Below are 26,457 nucleotides of genomic sequence, written 5' to 3' on the forward strand. Positions count from 1 at the left end.
TGAATACGCAAAATACTATTTTATATAAAACGCACAAAAAGAGAATGTTCACGACCTTATAAAAATATATTTAAAAATCTTATTTATTAAAATGATACATTTTTTTAGCATGAAACGCGGAAACGATAATTGTCTCCCAAAAAACTTCAATTTTTAGATTCTTATCTTCCCTCCCCCTTTATTCGTATACGTGTGTGTAATAAAATTTTTGGCCGATTTCCCTCTTTTTCTCTCTCCCTATCATTTCAAAAAATTGATATAAAAGATAATTTATACATATATATATAACACTTACCGGTACGATGTACAATGGCAGAGTTGTAATATACTATGTTAATCTGTAAAACACAAATATATCAAAATTATATAGCACAATAATTAATATTTCAAAAATAATTATTCCACACGTATAATTAGATCTTTTATTTGCTTTTTGAAAATATTTTATAGAAAATTACGTAGCTTTTTTAGAAAAAGTTTTTTTTATATATGTACGTAAATTTTATATAACACGTGATGAAGAAAACTTTTTCTTACATCGATAATTTTAAATCTTAAGCACAATATTCAAATGATATTATCTTTCATAAAATAATTTAAAATATATTATTAACTCGAAAGTAAACGAAAAAAAAAAAAAAAACAATTAACATTATAAATAATATATAAATTATAAATAGCTTACTGCTTGAGGATACTCTATAGCTGCCCGATGCCTTTCTTTTCTTCTCCTGTTCATTTTTTTGCTGCTTTGTGACACTCACTCGCGAAAACACGGTTAATTATAATTGCGCATGCATTAATTACTATATTTTATTCGTATTTGATTATAAACCGACAAACGATCTACTTTGACCGATAGCCGTTATCTGTATACATTTACGAGTTGTCAATCACGAGAATTAATTAACATTACGAGTTGAAAATTGTTAATTCAAATGAAGAACGACCGCTTTCCGAAATATATGACGATATACGGAGCGCGATGTGCCGCGACCTACCCGTACGAGTGTCGTCGTGCGAATGATAAGATGTACACATAGCGTGCTATGTGAAAGTCGAACACAGAGAATAACTATTTATCGTTATTACCATGACTACGTAGCGCGTCATTGTTTACGTTTTATGAGGCGCGCGGCGACACGTGAATGCCAAGGCCGCCACAGCGCGTCACGTTGTAACCTTGACATTCCTGCGTCATCGTCGCTAGATATTCGTATTATATTTCGAAAAGTGATCGTGTATAAATAAAATGATCACATGATATTTTACACGACACATCCGGGCGTGACATATATGTATGTTATTACATTGCGACAAAAGCACAATGCGCGGAAACTGCGATCATATAAGATTATATAATTTGTTTGATATTCAAAAATTATATTCATTACCGGGAAACTATCTTTGTTTCTAATAAATAATTCACATTTTAATATAAACGAATAAATGTACAAGTTAAAATTAGTCATAGAATTAAAGCAAGAGTTGCAAACTGGCAATCTCCTTTAACGAATAGCCGTTATTTCTATAACTCTATACATTTACAAGTCGTCAATCGCGAGAATTAATTAAATTTGCGAGTTGAAAATTCTTAATTATAATAAAAAATGATCACTTTCCGAAATATAATACGAATATCTAGCGACGGTGACGCAGGAATGTCAAGGTTACGTCAACGTGACGCGCTGTGGCGGCCTTGGCATTCACGTGTCGCCGCGCGCCTCATAAAACGTAAACAATGACGCGCTACGTAGTAATGGTAATAACGATAAATAGTTTTTCTCTGTGTTCGACTTTCACATAGCACGCTATGTGTACATCTTATCATTCGCACGACGACACTCGTACGGGAAGGTCGCGGCACATCGCGCTCCGTATATCGTCATATATTTCGGAAAGCGGTCGTTCTTCATTTGAATTAACAATTTTCAACTCGTAAAGTTAATTAATTCTCGTGATTGACGACTCGTAAATGTATACGGATAACGGCTATCGGTCAAAGTAGATCGTTTGCCGGTTTATAATCAAATACGAATAAAACATAGTAATATACGAATCGCAGAAACGAGTTAAATAAAATAATTACACATTCCGCAATATTTATACGTTTAAAATATATTCAGTATTGTATGTAATATTGAATTACGATTGTGTATTTTTTTGGTCTTTGTCGCGTATTTTAATTAATCATTGATTCGGCTTGAGTCATATTGCCTATGGCATTAATTGTTACTGTTATTCTTAAATCTCTCAGTCATTGACAGAATAATGTGAGAATACGAAACGGAACTATTTCATTAAGATTCTATTGATACGTTTAATTAACAATAAAGTTATTATACCATAAATTTAACGTTTATAAATTACTGTAATTTGTTAAAACATGTATTTCGTGAAATTTATTAAGTTGTAGTATCAATAAAATATATCGTACAAATAGTCGATAAATTCAATCAAATTTCGATTATTACAATAAGCATGAATTTAGGATTGTATGATTTTTAAATATCGAACGAATCGTCGTTTTATAATACGATCATAGTTTCCGCGCTGTGCTTCGTAATGTTATAACATGCATGTCATGTTCGGAAGTGACGTGCAAAGTGTCGCGCGATTAAAATTAACCGTGTTCTCGCGAGTGAGTGCTATAAATATAAAGCAACAAAGGATAAATATAAGAGAGGAGGAGGAGGTCCAGGGAGAGGCATCGGGCGACGGCGGAGCAACCGTGAGGTAAGCTACTTATAATATATATATATATATATATATATATATATTTATTTATTTATAATTACTGATATATAAAAATAAGATTTTTATTTATCGTATATAAAATTTTATTTCGTATGCGATAAAAAAAAATTCTTTCTCGAAAGATTATGTAATCTTTTATAAAATATGTTCAAAAAATGTATAAATAATTCAATTGCGTGGAATAATTATATCTTTAAATATTAATTATTTTAAACATCGTTTTACATTGTTTCGATATATTTGTTTTACAGATCAACGTAGTATAACTACAACTCCGCTGTTGCGCGTCGTACCGGTGAGTCTGAAACTGTTTTTTTATATATATATATTTTAATCACAAAAAAATTTCAATAAGATAAAGTAATTCCTATATTTATTCGCACGTCATATAAATTGACAGTTAATAGGATGCCCTCCTGTCAATGCTATCAGAGAGAGAGAGAGAGAGAGAGAGAGAGACCGGTTTTTAAAAAAAATTATACTAATTTAAATCTTTACTATAAATATACGCAATTAAAATATTATAAAAATACGGTCATTTTATCGGCATTGACAATTATTTTTTATGATAATATATATCCTGAAAAGTAATCATATAAAATTTAACTCTTCACCTAAAAGAGAAAGTAATATTATTCTTTCTTCGCTTGAGAGAGTATCACATTTCCTAATTTGAAAGTAAAGTAAAAGAATCATTCTTTTTACTTTATTTGCGAATTACTTTATACTACTTTATATTACTTTATCTTATTTCACTTACTTCACGTACATCACTCGTATATACAGAGGAAATAAATTACATTCGATATTGCTTCATGATCGCTTCATCAAGTATTCATAATTATGTAAACGAGAACTCTATTTTTGCCGACATTTAATGATATTTATTACGGAAACGCCGTAAAGAAAGAGTAATGTGGAGTACAGTATAAGAATTTCATGATTAGATTGATTGAAATCGCGAAGACGAATGAGTTTTGGTTCATCAAGCGCGTCTCCCGATATCGCACGCACACCCGATATAATATATAGCTCGAGTTTCTGTGCCGCTAATTATACCGTTGTCAATCAATCGGCAGTAAGGTGCGATCATGATTGAGAGATCAAATGATGTGTAAGCCGTTTCCTCTGTTATCGATGTTAGGAAAGATCATTCGCTATTTTGGAGTATATTAAAAGCTCAAGATGCGGTAAATTATTTTTATTGCTTTAAAAGGGGAAATAGAAAAATCAATTTTGATTGATTCTTTAATAAATTAAACACTGATATATCAGATTTTAAAATAACAAATTATTAAATAATTCTAGAAAATTGTATGTGTATAGATTAGATATAAAAGTTATAAAATGTTATATTGTACAATACAAGAAAAATATAGCAGTAAAATTTTTTACATGACGTGTTTCATAATCAATAATATATAAAAGGATAAAGAATTTTCGTTTTAGCAGAATAAGCTTATAATATTTTTCAATAATTTTTAAAAAAGTTGCAGATGCGTTTAAGTGAATAATATTTGACCGTAACTACTAAATTTATATTTTTTCTCGAGTTATTTGAGAATACACAAAGCTTTTACAGATTCTAGTTTTGCGTAATATAAAACTTTTTACGATTTATATCGATTATCGTTTTTCCCCTTTACAGCATAAAAAATATCGCAATTTACAAGACACTAGTCATTCAATTTAACTACTATTATACGAAATGATTTATTTTCGCTAATATAAAAATACAAAATGATAAAACCTTACACGCTAAGATTAGATACGACATATTTATAAGACTGCATATATCGCAGTGAATAATAAATAATTAATTATCTCTGATCCATCGATTGATCGTTGCACGTAGATCGCTGGTCACTATTACGTACATTTTTTATCTATTGATGTAATTAATTGTCACACCAACTCGATATTCTATTACCATTTACATTGTTTTATAACTATTGATCAGATATGCGCGATCTCTCGATTGATTCAATAAACTTAATTAAATCAACGATTAAATCAATAAATTTTACGTGGAATAGCATTTGACATCCATTTATCCTTTTGTACGAACTTTATATAATTGTTTGGAGATTAAAGCGCAAACATTTCGTTTTAAATTAAGAGATTAAAAGAGTGTATGCGATGTATCTCATTGTTAGTATCGTGCGTGATCAAATGCGACAATGGAAAGAAATTGCTTCCAACACTTTCGCGTTGGTTTTACGCTCACTGGACCATATCGATCTCTCGCTGTCCCCCTCACCGATCGCGATAGTGATCAGTGTTTTTTCGCGATCGAAGCGAATTTTTCGCTTCTAATTGCGTCAAGGCATCGTTGAGCATCGTAATAATTTTTCGTGTTAGGAGAATGTGGTAATGATGTCGGTGTTATAAAGAAATTACAATGACACACAAGCTGTAAGTATATAATATATTGCCGCGATTTAGCAAATAACAATTACCACAAATCCATAATCTAAACAAAGGTATTTTAAACCTGATTATCATATGTACAAACTTGTAATCTTAAACAAAAAGAAAGATCGATAATCAGAATCGCGCATCTTGGCTCTAACATTGTCAATTTTTTTTTTTTTAAATTGTGGACACGAGGAAAAGAATCTTCGTTTATTATTATTGTAATAAGAAAGCTCTTATAGCAAGAATAAACGCGTGCATGAAATTTCATAGCGACACAATTGAGTTGTATAAAAAAATTAAAAATGTTAGATATTTCAATCAAATTTGTTTAAACAGCCGTTCAAAAAAAAACACAAGTGAAACTTAGCTCCGGCCGCGAGCTCTTCTCTCTGCACACGGGATAATTGATGTAATTATCGTACAAGCTATTGGCACATATCCACTGGGTAGGAAACCTCTCGTACTCGGGCTTCGGAAGAAATACACAAGTGTACATTCGCACACATACGGAGCGTTATCTTTCGTGTTTCAATAATAATTATTCACGTTGTACGCAACAACCGGTCTCAGATCTGTCGTTACTTATTATATGACTATTAACCAAATTTTGCGGGCGTATATAGCCATGCGTAACTCTTATTGTATGTTGCACAATTGAAAAAAAATTGAGCATTTTATTAATATTTTTTTAGCATATAAAATAAATGTTTTGAAAATGTGTGTGTATTGTTACTGAATAATTATCTTGCTTAACTTGCAACTTCCTACCGAATAATTGGTTAACGAAACTTCCGGTTAATTGAAATACCTGAATTCAACGAAATAGATATTATGCAAAATCTTCTTGTTGTTTCTCCAGACAAATTGTTATTGCAAGATAGTATGTAGCAATATTATTATTATTTTAAATAATAAAATATATTTATAAAAAATGCTTGTTTTCTTTCAAATTATAAAATATTCCAAATAAAGTAGTGATCTGTGTTTTACGTCTTTCAAACATCTAAATTTTCAATACAGATTTTTTTTGTCTATCTTATTTGCATATTGAAGTAACAATCCGGTAATATAGTAGAAACGCAGCATTGAAGAAAAAACGTTCATTATGTACCATAAGATTAAATCGCAGGGACGATATAAAATACAATAGAAAGCACGAGCTCAATCTTATCTAACTCCCAAAGTTTTATAATAGCAGAAGATTCTCGTGGTTCGCTAGAAGTTGAATCATAAGCAAAATATTTTATTGCGATGAAAATATCCGTGGATAATAATCGTTTAATTTAATTTTATGTCAAAATATTACTGTCAATAAATCGAAAAGATAATAGATTTCAAGTTGCTTCTTCGATCGTCGAGAAGTTTACTTTTTTATTATTTTTATTCAGATGCGCAATTTGATCTTTCTTTCTCCTTCTTTCTTTTACGTTAATTGATCTCTAGTAATGTTTGAGAGGATCGATTCTTATCTTAAAGCCGTCTCGTTTCCGCGATTGCGATAGGCAAATTGAAATTCTCGCTTATGATCCGCGTTGCGCGGTTCCCATCTGGCTTCGCTCTTAAGTATCACTCTATCGCGTACATTTTCCTTTTTAGAGTTTAATGATTCTTTGCGGTAAAGTTTGTTATCTAATCCCGATGTCATAATGTCGCCGTTTCGTTTATAATTTTCTACCACAGATTTGTTAATATAATGTCAAAAAAATAATGGCACTTTATACATCATTTAAATATTGCGTAATGTCAATATTTTTAGACGTTTATCAATATTAAATTAATATATAATTAGATTTATTACGATATCAAATTTGCAACAAAACATTTATACAATATATACTCAACGGATATTTAACATACAAAATTAACTGAAAAAGGAAGGAAGAGAGACATGTTTTTTTTTGTAATCGCGCTATATAAGTTTTCCTTCTCAAAACATAGCATAAAGATCATGCACGAGATTGCATTCGAGTTTCTTATTTTTTTTGCGACAACATAATTGTTCGACATAAGACAGAAAGTTATACGTGGCAAAAATCTAACGATATTTAAAATATTCTTCGATGAAAGCGATACCTCATATAATAAGTGGTAAAAATTGTCTTATGTAACTACTGTGAGTTTATTGCCTGAATTGCTTTCCTTGCATAGAATAAAACGTTTATTTTACATGCAATAAAAAAGTTAGCTATGCCGTTTGAGCAAAAATTACAATTCATTAATAATCTGCCTGCAGAATTATTATCTCAACATATGCGAATATACTTAGCTATAAATACTTAAATTAACGTATTGGTAAAAAAAAAAAAAAAAAGGATTAATCCTTTTTTCGCTTAATAAAGTAAAAAAAAGTTGATTTTCATGAATCGGCTAAATCCCTTTCTAAAAAAGGCACGTAAAGTCGATACTCGAAAGTCTCGAAGTTTATTGTTGTCGTTTTTCCGCGACGCTGATTGGCTGTTTCGTTTGTGCGCTGCAACTTGCTTCATTCGTGTTATAGGCAACTGTCAATACATGCGAATTTTGATAGTTTGACAATTTGTGAAAGAAAAAGTTAAAGTTAGGAAAGAAAAGTTATGAAAAATTTGGAAAATATCCATAATTAAAAGCGCGCGCCTATGTTGTTCTAGTTTATATAAAAAATTGTGGATTTTAAATTTTCGTACTTTTTATTACGTAAAATCTTATTGCAATTTTATACAAGTCTATCATTAATTGCTATGTGAAGAATTTTTAATTTTATCATTTTTCTTCTTATTTTTAAATTATGTATTATATATAATTATTTTCTAAATTTTTTACGAAGAAAGTAGAAACGTGCTGCTATATAAAGCAAAATTTGTAAACGCCTGACAGTCTTCAGTTACATATTATAAATACATATATAAATCGATTTGTATAGGTTTGTTAGATTCAACACTCAATTATCCGTTTAAGTTTAAGACACTCCGCCCCGAACTGGCAATTCTTTGAGAAATGCATGACACGTGCAAGCGTCAAATGTCGTCAGAATTGTGATTTCGTAGCAACGCGCGGATGGAAGACTATTGCATTGTACATTTCGTAACGCGATTTACCGTGTTTATCGCGCGATTCTTGAGGGCCGATATTTTGAGCAGGATCAAATCGAGAAAGTGTTTAATGTGAAACTCGCACGATAGTTGACAGTACATAAGCCACTGCCAAATAGAACGCGGCTGGCACGTCATCGACAGTGGGTCTATTAGGTTCCTTATTAGATACGAAACATGCGCTCGACATGTTGGAGGACGATCGCGAAATCTGCGGTATGTTTCGTGACTTCGTGTGCACCGTAACGTATACCCGGAAATCAAAGGTACTCGTATAATCGCACGGTGAAACCGCATAGCCTATTCCTCACGGATTCGCCCGAATGATAATCTGCGGCGCAGAATGTGCTTTTTTTCCCCGCGAACACGCTAGGCGTTGATACAACCCATCGAATTAATCGCCAACGTAACGGTCTCGAATGCTGAGAGACTACAAATCATTTTATCACTTTACGATCACACATACACTTTTATTATTATAAGAATATCAAACATGAAAGAAAATTAGACGAAACAATTTTTGAAAACGGAATGTATCTAACTTTGACATTTTTTTAAATATAAAAATATTGAACGTATCATTAATTTGCTGTAACGCCGATGAATGGTGAGAAAATGAAATGAAATCAGCGTCCGTTCCACGTGCAAGATCGCCTTCTGATACGTCGATGACGTTGATCTCGTTGAACTTAAATGCATTCCAAATACAAATGCTGTCGTGCTCTTGTCGAGATATAAAGGCTCGTCTCATTAAGCCGTGCTCGCGAGTGTGATGTGAGAAGAGTTATGAGATTGGTTGTGTAAGAGTATTACTCATTAATTCCGCTTTATAGCGTAAAGGATAGGCACGAAACACTCTCTTCGAAAATAACAAATTTAGGCACTAACTACGATATTTAAATTTTTTTCTCATTCTAATAGTATCACACGTAATATAAAGCGTATATAAATCAAAATAATTGAAAGTTTTTTTAATTATTTTATATATCTTTTGTTGCAATCGTTATTATGGTTATTAATGGAAAAAAAAAACAACCAATGTAAGAAAGCTATCGATTATTTTTGCCATTTGCCATATTTTGCGTCGTCATAGATGGAATATGGTCTTACTTATAAATAATGTTGCGTAAATACAAAAATTAATGTTGAAATATTATTATGCATTAATTGATCGTGAACGCTTGTTTTGGGGGGGACACAGTGAACCGTATCCAAAAATTTTACAAAATCACGGGCTAATCATCAATCATTCTCGTGTAATATTTTCGTAAACGCACGATAGCGCTATGATTATCTATGCAAATGGGACTCGATATGTTTGTTTCACTCTCATATGTGTGAGTAGCATTTTCGAAACAAAATATTCTGATCGCCTATGCGCCGTCTATAATTACATGGTAATCGCGATCAACACATTGACAGCGCGTACTTTATCGAAACTAATGCCTGGTTTAGTTATACGAAAATTATATTGCTTACTGCCTGTGATCGAACTCTGTGTCGATGGTCATTGATTGCATCGTCGTCGTTGATTGCTTAAACCCTTCACTGAACATATCGGTCACACTGACATGAGCGCATGCCACGTGCTCATCCGCGCACGTGTCGCCTGTCAGCGAACGCTCTGAATCGTGACATAATCAGTTCTGCTTCTATAACTGCCTAGTCAAATTGTAATTTGAAGTCTTTGAAGAGACGCAAGACATGGATTTGTTGCGATTATCTAAAAATCTTTTTTATTTAATGTTTAAATCAAATTCTTTGTAATTGTGACGTTAATTGAGTTTATTTCTGTTTGCTACGTTTTTTTAATATTTAATGACAATAACAAATTGATTTTTATTTTAATAGTTTAATACTTTACATTTCAGAAAAATATTTTAAGAATATATCATAAAAGATTATATAATATATCGAGTCTAGAAAATTATTACAATAATTATATAGATATGTATCTTTTCTTTATAATATTTGTGCTAAATCATTTTAAGTCATATATTTGCAAAATATTTACATTTTTTTAAAATATTCCATTTCGTCTGTTTACTATGGTGTTATAAATTCATCCACTGTACAGTATATAAGAAAGAGAGAAATTGCACCCAAAGTAACTAAATATTTTATAATATACATCGAAGACATGGAATTTTACGAGCGTATTGAGCTGTTCGATAGAGCTACGCGCTGTTAATGTCACCTCTCTAACTTGTTTTGCGCTCCAGCTAAACTTTACGATATAGTTTTTGCTCTTGAAAAGATCAGGGTCGCGCATGAGAAAGCGACTAAGTTATTAATGAAACTGGCTAGTGCGTACAACAAAATTTGCTAAATTTTTATAATCGCGTTATTACGAATGTTTATAGAAAGAAAAAGAACGGAGATATATTGCTCTATGTACGAGCATAGCGTTCCGTTTCGAAATAACTGGTATATGTTGTTTGATATATAAAAAAGTTATCCGCCGAGCATTGCCAAAGCAAAACTTTACGTTATCGAAAGGATACATTTTATTTCTATTTCGAGAAAATTGTGCTTTAGATATTGCAACGAGGATTTTTATAATCATTGCAACGTATATGTAAAATAAAAAACCCCCTTCCCGACTGTTCATCGCAAATATATTATCTTCGCTTGTGGCGTATCACGGTCTTAACTTTAAAGTCACGCGCGAATAGACCACGTTCAAGCGTACTTGTAAGAAGCATAAGATTGAACCGACTTTGTCGATTGCAACGAAGACGACGTCAGCTTCCGATGCTGAGACAGTGAACGCTCCATTGTTCCTTGGTGTTTTGATTGAGAGACCACGGCAAAGTTTAAATTCATTGAAAAGCCGTGTTGCAATCACGGTTTTATTTCGCATTGCGGCAATAAGCCTGCCGCGTCACGAAATCGCTGAGAGAAGAGTCACAGTTTTCGTTCTTCGACAAATTGCAGACGATGGTTGCAACGAGAAATCTTATCTCGACTCGCGGGAAGCTTGTTGTGTAAGGGATTGCACAGCGAAGTTTAGATCTCGAAGGTTTTCGCTGTTTCTAGTATCGAGGCTGACTCGGAAAAAATAATATTTGCTTCGAGGATACAATTTCGTCTGTTAAATTCTGTCTGTTTTGTTCGGTTTACTTAATACTGTATTATAACATCTCTAGTAATGATTATACTGTAATGTATGTAGTAGATGGGGGAAAAGGCAAGTACATAAATTTCCATGATTTTTATTTCCGTGTAAAAGTCACGAACAATGAACATTGCATTCCAAAGACTCGACTCAAGGACTGCAACGACGTGTAGAATGTGTAGAATTAATTTTTAAAATTCTATATAGATCTTGTAATCAAAAGAACGACGCGATAGTTGATAATTGTGTTACAAAGAATGCGGGATATCATTTTAGTGTCATAAACACACCGACAGGATATGTATACGTGACATGCATATTGTAATTTATTATTTGCAAATTGTATGTTCTAATAATAAATCGTAATCTGATTCGTTTGGAAAGTAAGACGGTTGTGTATCTTATTATTACAGGTTTAATAGGTGACAGAATTAATGAATTGCATTCTTATATGAAAGGACATCTTTGTCGCATAAGTTACACGTAGGTATTGACATTAATTAAGTAAATGATGTATTGTGTATTAATCTGAAGAAAGAAAAGTTAATACTGCATATAAATCATAAATAGATAATGTTGTAGTATTATTGTTAATAAGCATACATTTATAAGAAAATTGAAATTATATAAATATAAGAACTAAGAACAGCTGTGTGTAAAATCTTTCTATAACAGCGCGATTGTATTATATAAAGAAAGAGAAATATATCTTATTAGGAGCGCGCATAAATCAGTAAAAGTCCTCGTCACGATTCGATCGGATTTATTTCTCGAGATCGACAGGGATGACGGGAAGAGATTATACAAAGTCGTGTATCGCGCGAGGCAGCATACCTGACAGATGAGAAGAAATAGGATCGCGATGACTTTTGCCGGCGGTCATCGTGACGAGTCACGAATCGCGCTCGTGCATTACGCCTCGTTGCATCGGGATTGCGTCGAAGGAAGCTTGATTCAAGGACTGCCTGATGTTAAAGTTCACGATAGTCTTGAAGTTCCTCGGAGATGAAACGTTCCTCGCGTGTCGCGCATCCTGGACTCGAGTAACGTTAGAAATTGGCACACGCGAACGCTATTCATTGCGAATTTCACTGTTGGAATCAATTAAAGTCACTTGAGAGAAAAATGAATAAGCGAGTAAATCGAAGCTACTGCTGTACAACGTGCTTGTTTAATCATTCGCATTTCTAATTTTTCCCGTAATAAGAAAAATTTGCGACTTGATTTACAAATTGATTGACAAATTAGTTAGCGATCGATGAAACGTATAATCAAAATAATTATTTCTAGCACGCTGATGCGATCCCTAAAGAGAACGATGGATTATAATTCTGTTCTGGTGTTGTGTAGCCAAGAATTTTATATTTAAAAACGTAAATTTATCAAAAGAGAGATCATGATTCGGAATTGTTCTATATCCAAGCAATTGATTAATAAGATATATTTCTTTCTATAAATAAATCATTTATATTAATTGTTAACGAGCATATTTTCGCATTTTTTTAATTATACGTGTTATATTTCCTATCGCATTGAAATATTCGCAGTGTTGCTTGGAAATAGAAACGCAGCATGCTCCATCACCATATAAAAATATATTATTACGTAATTGTCACACAAAAATTTACATGCTGCTAATAATTAATATCTATACAAACAAAGGGATATATCGTCGCGCTATAACTGAAGTATTTAAGATGTTGCTAATCAATCGTGATTATCAATTAACAAAGCTGAGTGACATCTGAATATATAAATTCACGTAACGAAAACGAGTAGGGTAACGGGAGGCTTATAACTGCGCACTGCGATGTAAGGGTAATGCGAGATGAATACGTTTGTGGGTTACATAAATGCCTAATCGCCCAATTTCGCGATGCGTCAGTACTTGCACGCCTGTCGCAAATATTGAGATTGTCCGTTTTGCAACGCTTTATAAATCCTCGAAGATACTTTATTGCACACAGCATGACACACTGGGCGCTGAGACGCGAAAGAGCGCTCCGCCTATCACTATGTAATTACCAGACGCTATATGTAGCAATGTTTGCCAGGATTTCCTAACTGCTGTTAGTTCGTTCTGATCCTCCCTAACAGTTGTATCGTATCTCTTTTTGCCTTTTCTCTCCTCTTCTATCTTCGTCTTGCTTTCTCTAACAAGTGTAAATAGCCAACAATTTCGTCGCGGAAAACAGATGGACAAACCCAATGCTTTCGAAAGCACAATCGGTTCTATCGGCTAAGTAAGTTAGCAGAAGCAGAACACCTTCTTTAAATTCGCGTAATAGGAATAATATTAACATTATTGTAGTGCTGAAGACGATATATGCTCAGAAAAAAAAAAAAAAAAAAAATGTCGTTTAGGAGAGGATTCGTTTGGCCAATCGCGCGATAAGAATACAAAGAGCGAGAATGATTTAAATTCTTCTCGTGCACGCGGTCGCAGTTTTTAGCCGGGACTACTCGCAGCCGCGCCACGAGATTTATGGCCATGCGGTTCGCCAGGATACAGTTCGACGGAGAAATGCGGTAACGGCGTAAACGAAAGATAATTTTCGCGTCGTTAAGTTGGAACGCGTAAGAGTCTCTCGAGATGTTCCGCGTTTCGAGATAAAGCGAGTCGTGCTCTCTTGATGCCGCTTTTAACCGTATTTACGATCGATTAAAGAGACCGCCGCGATGCAAATAGCTAAACTTGTGAGAGAAAACTCCGTGGTATACGTTACGAATGCGAGGCGCCAATAAATAATCTGAAAGAAAAAAAAAAGCATATATATACTTAAGCTTCGTGATTTAAACGGTCGTAATTGGGCTTACTAGGAGAAACTCACGCCTTTAATATATCTCTTCGGGATAGATCTCTTCGTATCTCGCGAAATAACTCGGCGCTGTTAATCGGAATTTTTGCGTTTCGATTGCGCGTGTATCGGATACGAATGATATGTGAATCGAGCAGATTTCGAATTGGCCGCATTCGCGATCTCACAATAAAATCCGACTCGATAAAATTTTTTATATTAATTGAACCGTTATATTGCGAGTTATAAATGCTCATGGTGATTCAATTTGAACAAAACGATTAGTTGCACTTTTTTTTATATATATATAATATGTAGGTACGTGTGAATGTCAGTTAAATTCGATCTGCTCGATTGGTTTACGCTTCATTTGCCTGCTAGCTTACCGTAACCGTATTAAAGGTCTAGCATTGTCTCGGAAAATGTGTTAGTTTTTTTAGACAAATGCAAGACTAATTATAGCGTCGCAATCTTTTCCAAGAAGGTCATTAGATGTATATTGTAAATCGGCGTACCAGAAAGAAAACCAAGTTAAAACTAAGGCTGAAAAATAATTTATATAATTTGATTCGAAGTACAGAATGCTAATGGTTACGTGCGATAATGCGACACGAATCGCATTAAGGGTGACGGTTTTAATCACCATGTCGTCAGCGATCTTAACTCTGTAATGTCCTATAAATCGACGAGTGCGATAATCATTTATCCTTGTAAAGGTAAAGTTAAACAATTTCTCGTGTGAATGGCGCTAAGAGAAATAATGATAAAATTCGTACAATACGGACTCTTTATAGGAATAAGAGCCGCGCGATAACGCGAGTATGAGATGCAACATCGACGGAGCTATTTGAAAGTACGCTAATAATTCTAATCACACTTTTACCGAAACACTGACGAACTCTTCGAAGATAGTCTATATATTTGAGCTGTCTACAGATAGATACACATACTTTGGTGAATTGGCGTCTATCGATAACGATGATAAATAGAAAATTAAATAAATCGTAATAGAAACCTCTCTTCTAATCTTTACAAGCTTCCAGATAATGCAGTAACAATAAACCTAAAGTGTTCTTATGGTCGCGACAGTTTGAGTAGCTCGGCTGCGTGTGGCTCGTGGCAAAATAATTCTCGCGCCGCGCAAGATCAAGGGAATCTGGTTTCTCGACTCTTGGGTGCAATCTTGGCGCGCTTATCCGGACTCGCTCGTATTTGCATGAAATAGATTGGCGGCGAGTCTCGAACGGGCGGTAGTCATTGTAACCCGGCGGTGCTCAGAACGCGCCGTAGCAGATCTTATCCTTCGATCACGAGCGATCCATACAAGCGGATTCTTAGATCCTAATCAACGACGGATGACCGCACGTTCGGATGGCTGCCTATTTATGCACCGCCAACAGTCGCGTTTATAAACGGAGGCGTTGATGCGCGCGAAATCGAATAATTTATTACGATGCGGTTTATCTAAACAAGGAAGGATGGGTGTTATATTTTTAGTAGAACGATTAAATCGTATTATTTCTCAATTATACAATACAACAGAGACGTTGTACTTAGAGAGCTAGGAAAGAAATATCGAAGAAATGTATAGTTATTTTTATTAATCTTTAATTAGACATAGCAAAATTCTTCCGCACGGTATTATTAATTGAACTGTATCTGTTCTTGCCGCGATTTCATTATCGAGGATACGGATACCGTATATGTGCTTTCTAGCTATGTGAAAAAATATTCATTTTTCTCGAATCGATTGGAAAGTCTCGAACGCATTTATAGAGATAAAGATGTTGTTATAAAACATGACTGGCTGTATTTATTTCAATCAGTTCCGTTTTTTATGAGCGGTTTGTTCGGCGGAATGCGTAGCTTTTCATTTATTTGCCAATATAATTTATTGCGCATTCATCGCCCCTCATTCTCTTTCCTATCCCGTAATAGAGAATGAAAGGATACTTTCTCCCTCTCCTTCGTTTGCTCTTATCGTTCCAATCTCTATCGACATTATCCGTAAAAAGTGATCAAACGGTACGGCACACTTCAAAGTTCTTAATTAAGAAATAAGAGACAATTTTCCACCTAGGATAGGCAGGACAAACATTCGCCTTCGTTCTCCGAAAAGAATGCGACTCTTGCGTCAAGAGAAGCGGGTGGCCCCAATTTCTGTAAACGATCTCTCTCTCTCTTGATTTACAGGATATACAATACTTATTATTTTAGCATTTAAATTCTAAAATTATCTGGGATAATTTTATTATATACACGTACGCGCGTGTATTGATATGTGAAGTTGCGATATCTTTTCTTAAGAGTAATCATCTCTTTATTTAAAGATTTTGATGAGATATTTACCCACTTCTCTTGCACAGCTCAAGATCATATTTATTCACATATATAATTATAATAGATGCTAATAAAATGCTTACACGATGCATTTACAACGAGTCTTCGATGCGATTTTTGTATCGTATGTGAACGTAACAAAACATGAGAGCGTATTTGTTGCAATAAAATTGTTTGCTCGTTGGCTAACAAGTGTCACGCATGAATACAGAGTTGGCCAAAGTTGGAGACGAGGCTTTGTGTAATGAGATGAGAATTTTATAGAATTGCTGAAAATTTACGAATATGCCTAATAATTATAAATTTGCACGCACATATATCTTCATTTCATTTTATTTCACAAAGTTTTTCAATCCTTTTACTATCTGTAGTGACTTAAATGTTACACGCTCTTTTATATCATAAAATATTCGTATATTATGATTATACAATAGCGAGTTATAAAATTGAATAAAGATAATTTTTAGCGAAACTTTTAACGTACAAATGATAAACAACGGGAAAGCAATTTTGCAATAATTTCGATGCTAATTTAGAGGAATCTTTGAAAGACAAATAATAGCGCGACGAGAATAATAAGATACGTAGGCGCAAATTTTTCGCATACTCGAGAGATTGCTCATTAACACGCCCTCTTTGTTTGCCTAATAAGGCAAGCATGACTGCATCTTTACGTTCAAGGATGATAGGGACATAGAAACTTGACACACACACGATCGTTGATCGCTCGATCCGTAATCTCGACGGGTCGACTCCATTCAATATCACTTCGATGTGACGGATCATCGAGAGACACGCCATCATTACATTGACACGAAATCTATTTAAATATTTTATAGAGATAACGCGAAAAAATCAGCGTGCATTTTTCATCCAAGTGCAAAGAAATTGCAAGCGACAGCTCGATCGATTGACGAATTTTATTTAATGTAGAACTTTTTATATAATGTATAAAATTTATTTACATCAGTGTAGCATACGAAGGCTATTAACATCAGATTATAGGTGTCCAGGTTATCAATAAAAAGCAAATAATAATTATTTTAATTAATACATATAATTATAGAATATTGCTTTTTATTGGACTAATTAACACGCCTTATCAGTGCGATAATGAGAGAGAGAGAAATGATGTTGCAAATAAAGTAACACGATTTGATTTACATAAGGCCGAAGAGAGTTGGCGATTGAAATTTACAATTCTGTTACTATGTAAAAAATAGATTTAATAGTATGTATGCAGAAAGTTGATGTTTTATTTAGATTTCTGCAAAGACGAACAAGAAGATGCACGTAATCTGTCAATTTCATCCGGAGATTGCGTTTTTGCTTTTTTGTAACGTATCCATACATTTCTATTGCTCAAAATGGTGAATGAGCGAAACTAGTCTATTGGCATCTCATTGCGTTCGCACTCATGCGAACTGCACGTTTCTATTTATTTTACTTAAACGCATAGATAAACTGTGATTACATTCTACATAGTAAACACAAGTATAGATGTATCGATATATACAATACATGGCATAAATAGACGGAAACGTACATCTATCTTCTCGAGAGATTTTTATCTCTAATAATCTTCTTAAGTACTTGCAATTTGCGCATTGTCTTTAATGGATAACTCATCTTTTGTTTTAAACAAAAATAATAATATTGTATATAGCATATATAAGCAAAATTATACATATAATAATAGTAAAATATATATTAATAACGATTTTATATACGTTTTCGAGACACGAAACAGACGTAAACTTATAGTAACAATAAATAGAAATACGTAAATTATTATTAAAATTTATAATGTTATATATGTATAGTATTTATAATATTATATCACTCGTAAGTACTAATATCACACTTGTTTCGGATTAATCAGTCAACGATAAAAATGTAGAAATCGAGAGGGAGCAATTTAGAATTGCATTTCAGCTTATACGCATGCGGTCAAAAGTCGGTTATAATGGCGTTCGCCAACGTAATTACTTATTAGGCGTAATGTAAGCCCGACCTAGAAAACCGGCATCGGGGCCGACAAGCGATATTGGTCGCGATAGAGCCTTAACGGATCGTTGCCACATGTATCCGATAGTTATACACATATATTATTGAATAAAACGTGCAAGAATTCGCTACCAGCGTCTTTCACTTTAACGCTGAGTATTTATTTAGTTTACGCGAAAATGCGAGGAAAGACATTCACAATTACGATCCACTATCAAGTAAGTTATACCTTGTTTAGGAACGAAGGTTATTAACAGCGCTTTAATTTCGAAAAAGTCTTTATTGCGGCGAATAGTGTCCAATTACGCTTGCTGCGACAAAGCAATTAAGCGACCGGGGGAGCAGAGATATGTTGTCCTTTCCTTGCAGCTATTTTTTTATCTTACTTTTAGTGTTACATGCTATGATACGCGCAAAAGAACTTTACTGTCACTGTGATTGAGATACGGTGTTGTAACAGAATAAAATATATTGATAAAATGAAATAGATTGAATTAAATTTGTAATTTTAATGACAGATAAAAAAATTACACACGCTAGATCAATTATTGTAGTGATAAATAATTATTACAATAAATTGCATTGAAACATTAACGAACGGAATTGCAATAAAATAATATTATTATATTAGCATTAAGTTACCGTAATAATTTATTCTTTAATGCTGTCTCAATTAAAATATACTTAAAAAAAGAAACCGGTAAATATTTACTTAATTAAGTAAACGATTCTACGATGTTTTGTATCGCTCATGGTAAAACATTATATACTATATACGGTTCAAAAATAGTAATAATAAGCGACGATTTTTATATACTCGATGTGTATTTTACCGAGAGCCGCGGATCTCAAGCAACTTTTTATTAGCTTATCGTAGCGCGACGGCAATGCGCGGTTGGTGCACGTGACCACGTGCAGCGTATTGCACTGCTTGTCACGTGCATCGGACAATGCGCCGACGGCCACGCTCTCATGCACGTGAATTCTGCATAAAGGGGAACAAGAATAAACGCACTTATATTGCGGAAATTTCTATTACAACTTGGCTGCGCTTTATAGTCTGTAAAAAGTATATATTGTATATAGCGATTTTCGCGAATAAATTAAAATTAGTTTTACGTATTATATATCTTATTTTTATTTACTTTTATGAATACGAACAAGGAAATAAATAATAAAAGATGATTGTTTTATTTTTTATTATTAATATAAATATAAGAATTATTGATACAATATTATATTTCAAATTTGATAAAATGATTTTAAAAAATCAGAATAAAAGTGCATGATAGATAAAATTAAACTGAAATAATAAATCTCATTAATATGTGTAATGACTTTTGTAGAATACATACATATTGCGAATTATGCATCACAATGTATGTGAAAGAAAATATTATTTTTTTCAGTTCCCACGTTTACTCCAAATTTACGTGAAATAAACTTTCCATTAGACTTTCTCGTACCGATTTCACAAATATATAACGAAAAAAAAGACTTGCGGTGCAATTGGTAACGATGGATCAATCGCGACTCAATAATTGCTGAGAAAGAATTTGCTGTTCTTACGATAAGACAAAAACTATAACAGCAAAGGAATGAGACGGAGTCGATCTCCATCTAAAAATCACACTATCAATCATTGTGCAGTTGAAGCAATGATAGTTTAACAATGTTAATTACTCGAATTAAATTAAGTCGCGCGGTCCTTTGGGGGTCCTTTCTGTACCGGCTTAATCAACTTATCCGTATTACCGTAAATCTGTTTGACAGCGGTTTCATATTACATCGATACTAATTAACATTGATTATGGTCAAACTGCCGTAGAAAGTTGACGTTTAAATTCACATACTTGTCGTCGCCAATGAAGGAACGGTAGTTAGCAGGTGCCTTAAAAATCCCATGGGTATCAAATCACGATCATGAATTGTGGAAAGTTGAACTAAGAAAGAACCGCATTCGCAATGTATTTACTTGGATATTATTAGCAGAGACGGTAGATGTAAGCAATTTAATAAATCCGTTGATCATAACCATTACTCGTTCTCGTACACTAAAGTGTCACTAAAGCCGTAACTTTTCCTTGTCAGAAACTCGATCATTAATAGCAAACCTAATGGTGTTCAATTAGAATTTTAAGATTGATTATATCTTTTGTCGATTTATTATGACGATATAAAAAGATGGAAAATATAAGAAATATATTTGTCGCTTAAAAAACTATTGAATACAAATTAAAAATATATAAAAATATATTTGACAAGAATGTGTGAAAAATAGATTTTATTTTTGTTTAATAACATTATCTATTTAAAATATACATAGAAATGTATTGATAAACTATGTGATTTATATACAATATATATATATATATATATATATATATATATATATATATATATGAAGCCAGTTTTATTTTTATAAATCTTGATAATTTTTCTAACTGCCAGAATAAAAAATTACGAAAGAAAATAGAAAGAGAAATAAAAGGTCAATTTAATAATAATCTAGATGCTTACCTTTATTGTGCGTACGTACGTTTCTTATGCAACTTATTTTTGCAGTGCAACATAATTTTATATTTATTAGACATTTAATTACATCTTGCATTAATGACACTAATTACTGATACATCAATCACTTTTGTATGCAGTAAAATCGGGGAGCTTTAACGCGTAACAAATTAGCGGTTTTGCTAATACTTATTGTTAATTAATAGTGCAGCATATAATGAAGAAAAGATATTGATAAAAATTAGAATCCTTAGATATGCTCAAACCACAATATCTTGTCGTTTCATATTTGGCGAACGGAGAAAGTGCAGAAAATGACTGTATCATATATAATATCTTGCTCTCTGCAGTTTAAATATTCAGATTATATTCATGCACTCTAATTAAGTCTTCATAAAGAATATTATAAATATACAACTTGTCTCTACCAGCGTATTCGATATGAGAAATTGAATCAATGTCAATAGAGGTGTCGTTTTTCTTTTCCCTTTTGCCGCGAGAATATCATTATTCGATACACACTGCAATCTCATTTAAATTTCTCACACTTTCTCCATCTCTAGCAACTAGCAAATAGGTGCGATTTAACGAGGTGCGACTGTATTACTTTTTTTAACTACTACTCGTTAGTCGCTTATACAAGGCTAATTTAAGGTACGCAATGTCAATGTCGGAATTCTTAGAATCTTATTCTTTTCATGAGAATCACTTTCATTTGCACTTTCTCGCACATCATAATAAGTAGTTTGTCAGAAGGAACAAGATGCGATCTTGTTTAGATCTCTCTTTAAATATTAAAACTTGCAATAATGATATGCTTATCCGCAATTCTTTGACAACAGTTTGAAGCAGTAATTGAGTCAATGCAATATCATCGCAAACTTTAGCAAACTCTTTTGCAGAATTGGTAAAAATATCACGCAGTGGGGAATCGATACAAACGAGTTTTATCGCGACCTTGTTACGGACTGGTGGTGCACAAACGCTGAGAAGATACCGCGCGATCATTAATTGACAGAATGGATGGTCGCGTGATTCGAAGTGAGTGGCTGGCGCATGCACGTGACTCGACCAGACTTTTCTCTCGATGGTATTAATTCGTACGAGGAAAGGCATACAAACGTGACTCTCTTTCTCTGTCTCTCTTGTGTTCGCACCGATCGGTAATAACCGACACGTGCAAAAGCATATGCAATCACGTGCGGCACGTGATATATTCTTGCGCGTCGATATAGAAATTGCTATTATCGTTTATGTCCTGATCTATGCAAATGCATTGATTTCTACGTAAGTGTAAACGCTAAATGTTATAGTTATTAAATGATTGCGCGATGTCCTTATCTTGTATTTGCAATACAACACTGAACGAAATTAATCTCGCTGTAAAATCATTTTGCAAGAATAGTATAAATACAAATGTACAGAATATTTCAAATTTTGTACAACTTTGTTCGTTTATGAAATTTTTAATTACAAATAGATTTTTTTTTAACAAAAACAGCATAGTGTTAATTATTTTTGAGTTATAAAAATATCAAAGTCTTAAAAGATTTTACAAATTATGTCTTAAAAATAAACTTTTAATTCTTGAAAAATTCAGAGATGAAATGAAGTTAAAATAAAATCAGAAACAGTTTGCACGAATATTTGAAGGAATATTTAATGCATAATTGATTTCATAAGTAAACGCCTATTGAACTTATTAAATTTGACATTCTTTTGTCATATTCCTTTTAATATCCAATATATATATATATGCAAAAAGTATTTTTAACAAATTCCGAATTATTGTCATCTGAGAGATTAATTGTGTATCTCTAATATTTGATTATTATCGAATCTATTTTTCATAACAAATAGAAAAATTTATTCTTAGTCAAATTTTTCTCTAGAAAACGCGCTACTCTTCGAACGCAGCGTGATTCTCGGTATACTTGGCGATCCCGCTCAATTTCTAAAAAAAAAAATGCAACAAAGTTGTAGTCCTTGCAGGCCATCGTACTCGCATACAACAACGATGACAAACATATACGCGTAGGCGGCAAATCTCGTGAGCGTAGTTCACGACGAGCCAGACTCACGTGCTTATTCAGACACCCGTTTACAGGTCTTTTCGCGGCTCTCATGCGTTTGAATGACACATGTTGTAATATCTATCTTGCCGATGTTTAATCGACAAACGTTAGAGTCCTAAATGCGAAGCGATATGAGGATGATGTTAAAAAGACCGTTCATATAATTGTGATAGAAGCGAGAAATCTAAACTACAGCGATTTTGAGTACTGTCACGTTTCAGAGAGACGGCACACTCTCCGAGGTTATCAGGATTAGCATCTGTAGAAGGAAGTGTTCCACTTTCGCAAACGAAGGATAGAGAGAGGGTGGAGACATAATTGTATGGGATAGAGTCAGACGTAACGACTATCATAGAACAAAATGAAAAAAAAAAAAAAAAATGAAAACAGCAGCTAGAATAATCAAGATCGTGTCGTTCTCGAAAAATTATGGTGCTCAAAATTGCGGAATTTTTTTCATCTTCAACTTAATTATCACAGAGTGCTGATGTATCAGTCAGCACTATATGTATAAAAAAAAATATATAAATGTACATTGTTTAATATAACTTTCTAGATTAACACAAATTAAACGTAAATTTTAATATTAAATAATTCATATATATATATATATTGTATAAGATGATTTTAAAAACTTAACTGTACTTAACTTTTCATTTTTTTAATACAACAAGTTTAATGAGAGTGAAATGTTTTATTTATCAGATTATGAGATAATATTAATCGTATATATAGATAATTTATCCTCTATTGTTGAGAAGATACATATAGAAATGTAACTATATATCTAAACAAGAACGCGAATAATGTCTTCGAACACGCCTTATTGCGAGTTGTATTATTAATGCTGTTTTATTGTGTAAGATTCAACCATGAACTTTAAATCGATGCACACATAAGAATACTTAAGATCACTGTATTTTTGCCGCTTAATCATTAGTAATGTAATAGGCGAGATAAAGATATAACGCTTTTCTTCTGATAGTTTATAATATTTTTATAATAATTTTAATAGTTGAATTTTTCTAGTACATGTTAATAATTTTTATTCGTATAACGGAAATGCAAATATTTATTAAACTAACTTTTCATAAAACATATTAGAGAATACATATCGATTTATTCATAAGATATTACATACTCATATATGTTATGCTTTATATGTATTATTATTTTAAATTTATATACATATGGTATATATTACTTAACATAATTTTTAAAGCAAAATGTCAGAATGAAAAATATAAACCCCATTTAAATTCAAAGAAATGAGAAATTATATGCGCATGCGGTACATGCAAATTTTCTATATATCAAATACATTAAATACCTGGCATTAATCTCTTTTGTGAAGGATGTCCTAAAATCTCGGTATCGACGATTAACAGGATAGTCAAGATTCCAACAAGATGCATCTTCATGATCACTCCCGATCTAAGCTATCCCGATCACAAATCGACGTAAGGAACGACGGAAATTCGTGAACACGTAAATAGCTAAGCACACGACGGGTAATTGTTTAAATTGTCTTATTTTAACGTGCAAATTTATGCGAGAGATTCCCAAGTGTTAATCTACGTCCGCCGTACAATACGTTGGCAGAGCTCCTACCTCTGTCGGACTGTACGCTAGTCTGGAGGGCCGCCTGGCGCTTTCACTGGCTTTATACGCGCGCGTGAAAGCACCTCTTCTGAAAGAGGGGATTTTATACGGTTCTCATGTACACCACTGGATGTATCGTGAAGCATTGCAGACAATCGTGAAATCTCGTGGCACAGACACATATATGTGATATACATTATTTTAAATTTTGGAGTAATAGAGAAAATATATTGTTTCCAAATGTATACCTCAATATAAAAGAATTAAAATATGCAACACGATATAACATATCATAAATATTGCGATAGAAAACATATTGTATATTTGAAAAATTACTTCAACTTGGTAAGAATATAATTGAAATTTATTGACAAATTTTGTTGCTTATAAATAGCATTAAAAAAAGCATAATTAATATAAAATAAAGTAATTACGAGAATACACAAAACGTAAATTCTATTTAGAACAGAAGAAGATAAAAAATTCTGCGCGCGTGAATATTAAAAAAGAGTATTAAAAATATCAAATATTAAATTTAACGTTAATTTTTCCTATGAAAAAACAAGTTAATATATTTCAAACCTTGAAATATATTAATAAAGCATTTTAAAGAGTTAATCGTTGTGCTCATAGTTTATCATGAATTTCTGTTGTAGTTGTTAATTCGTGTGTAAAATATATGGTATAGTGAAATCTTTCAATAGTATTGTTCCCATTTCATTGCTAAACCGTAAAATTCGGGGCTGTATAAAAAAAAAATTGTGTGCTATTCGAGATGCGCTATTACGAGATTTCACTGTATTATGAAAGATTTTTAGTTTCTTTTGATAAAATAGAAATGTTTTACAATATTGTTTGAGAACCATTTTAATTGTTATTGTAAATATATTGTAATTGGAATAATGTAAAACAGCTTTATAAAATATATCGTTTGATGGTTAAAGTGATATTAGATAAAGAAAACTAATTTTATACATAAAGAGACATGTGCAGATAATAAATAACTTACACTACTCGGTAAAGTTTTTATACAGTCTTTAAATATTTCAATTTATATTTAATTGCTATCGATTTAATGATTTTATTCCATATAATTTTATATATTATTTGTAATTGTAATTTTCTTTCAATTTATTTTAAATTATATAGTGATTATCGATTTATTAGATTTAGAATCGGATCTCGTATTATATACTTTGGCGATATCGGCGATTCGATTATTGGAACAAGTTAATAGAAAAGCTGAAGTCATTTTAACCAATAAATCTTTAATAAACTTTATAATTTATAAATATTGACTTGATACAGTATATATCAGTATCGATAAGTAAATATTTTGCACTGTCTTACATGATTGCTTCCGATTAATAATGATTGGCAAAGCATCAATCAAAAAGCCTATATAACGGAAATATAATTACGAGTGCAGAATTACAGACATACGTTTCGCACTATCGATATTACATGGATGAGCTGCCGATCGTATAATTAGCCACAATGCTGGTGTTGTAAAGCAAACATTCATTATCGCAGATTGTTGTATGATTAATTGCCGATACATAATCGGGAAATGCGCGATAATCGATAGATAGACTGAAATTTTTACGAGTTTGCTTTTTTGCTTATGATACAAATTATTATTATTTTTATTTAAACGCGCAATACACATAATGATCTCGATGACCATGACTCTCTCACGCTGAAGAAACAAATCTGATTTAATAGATTTTTCTTAAGAAACGTACTCGCATAATAGTTAG

At 32.6% G+C, this 26,457-nt stretch overlaps 1 protein-coding gene across 2 annotated transcripts in view; it reads right to left on the reverse strand.

The window, feature by feature from the left end:
* LOC138943566 (uncharacterized) overlaps nucleotides 1-24,716 on the reverse strand; it is a 52,900-nt gene extending 28,184 nt beyond the window's left edge. Inside the window, exons 1-2 of one of the 2 annotated variants that reach the window (XM_070314487.1) lie at nucleotides 686-1,012; nucleotides 296-338 (exon numbers count right to left, since the gene is read on the reverse strand). In XM_070314487.1, the coding sequence (XP_070170588.1) occupies nucleotides 296-338; nucleotides 686-739 (97 nt within the window). In that variant the 5' untranslated portion in view covers nucleotides 740-1,012. Of the gene's footprint in view, nucleotides 1-295; nucleotides 339-685; nucleotides 1,013-24,425 lie in introns of those variants that run through there. The other variant, XM_070314488.1, reaches the window with a different exon arrangement.
* Nucleotides 24,717-26,457: the final 1,741 nt, after the last annotated feature.

This window comes from Polyergus mexicanus, unplaced genomic scaffold, assembly GCF_030449975.1.
Source record: "Polyergus mexicanus isolate NDT 795.1 unplaced genomic scaffold, iyPolMexi1.0 SCAF_27, whole genome shotgun sequence".
Classification (NCBI taxonomy): domain Eukaryota; kingdom Metazoa; phylum Arthropoda; class Insecta; order Hymenoptera; family Formicidae; genus Polyergus; species Polyergus mexicanus.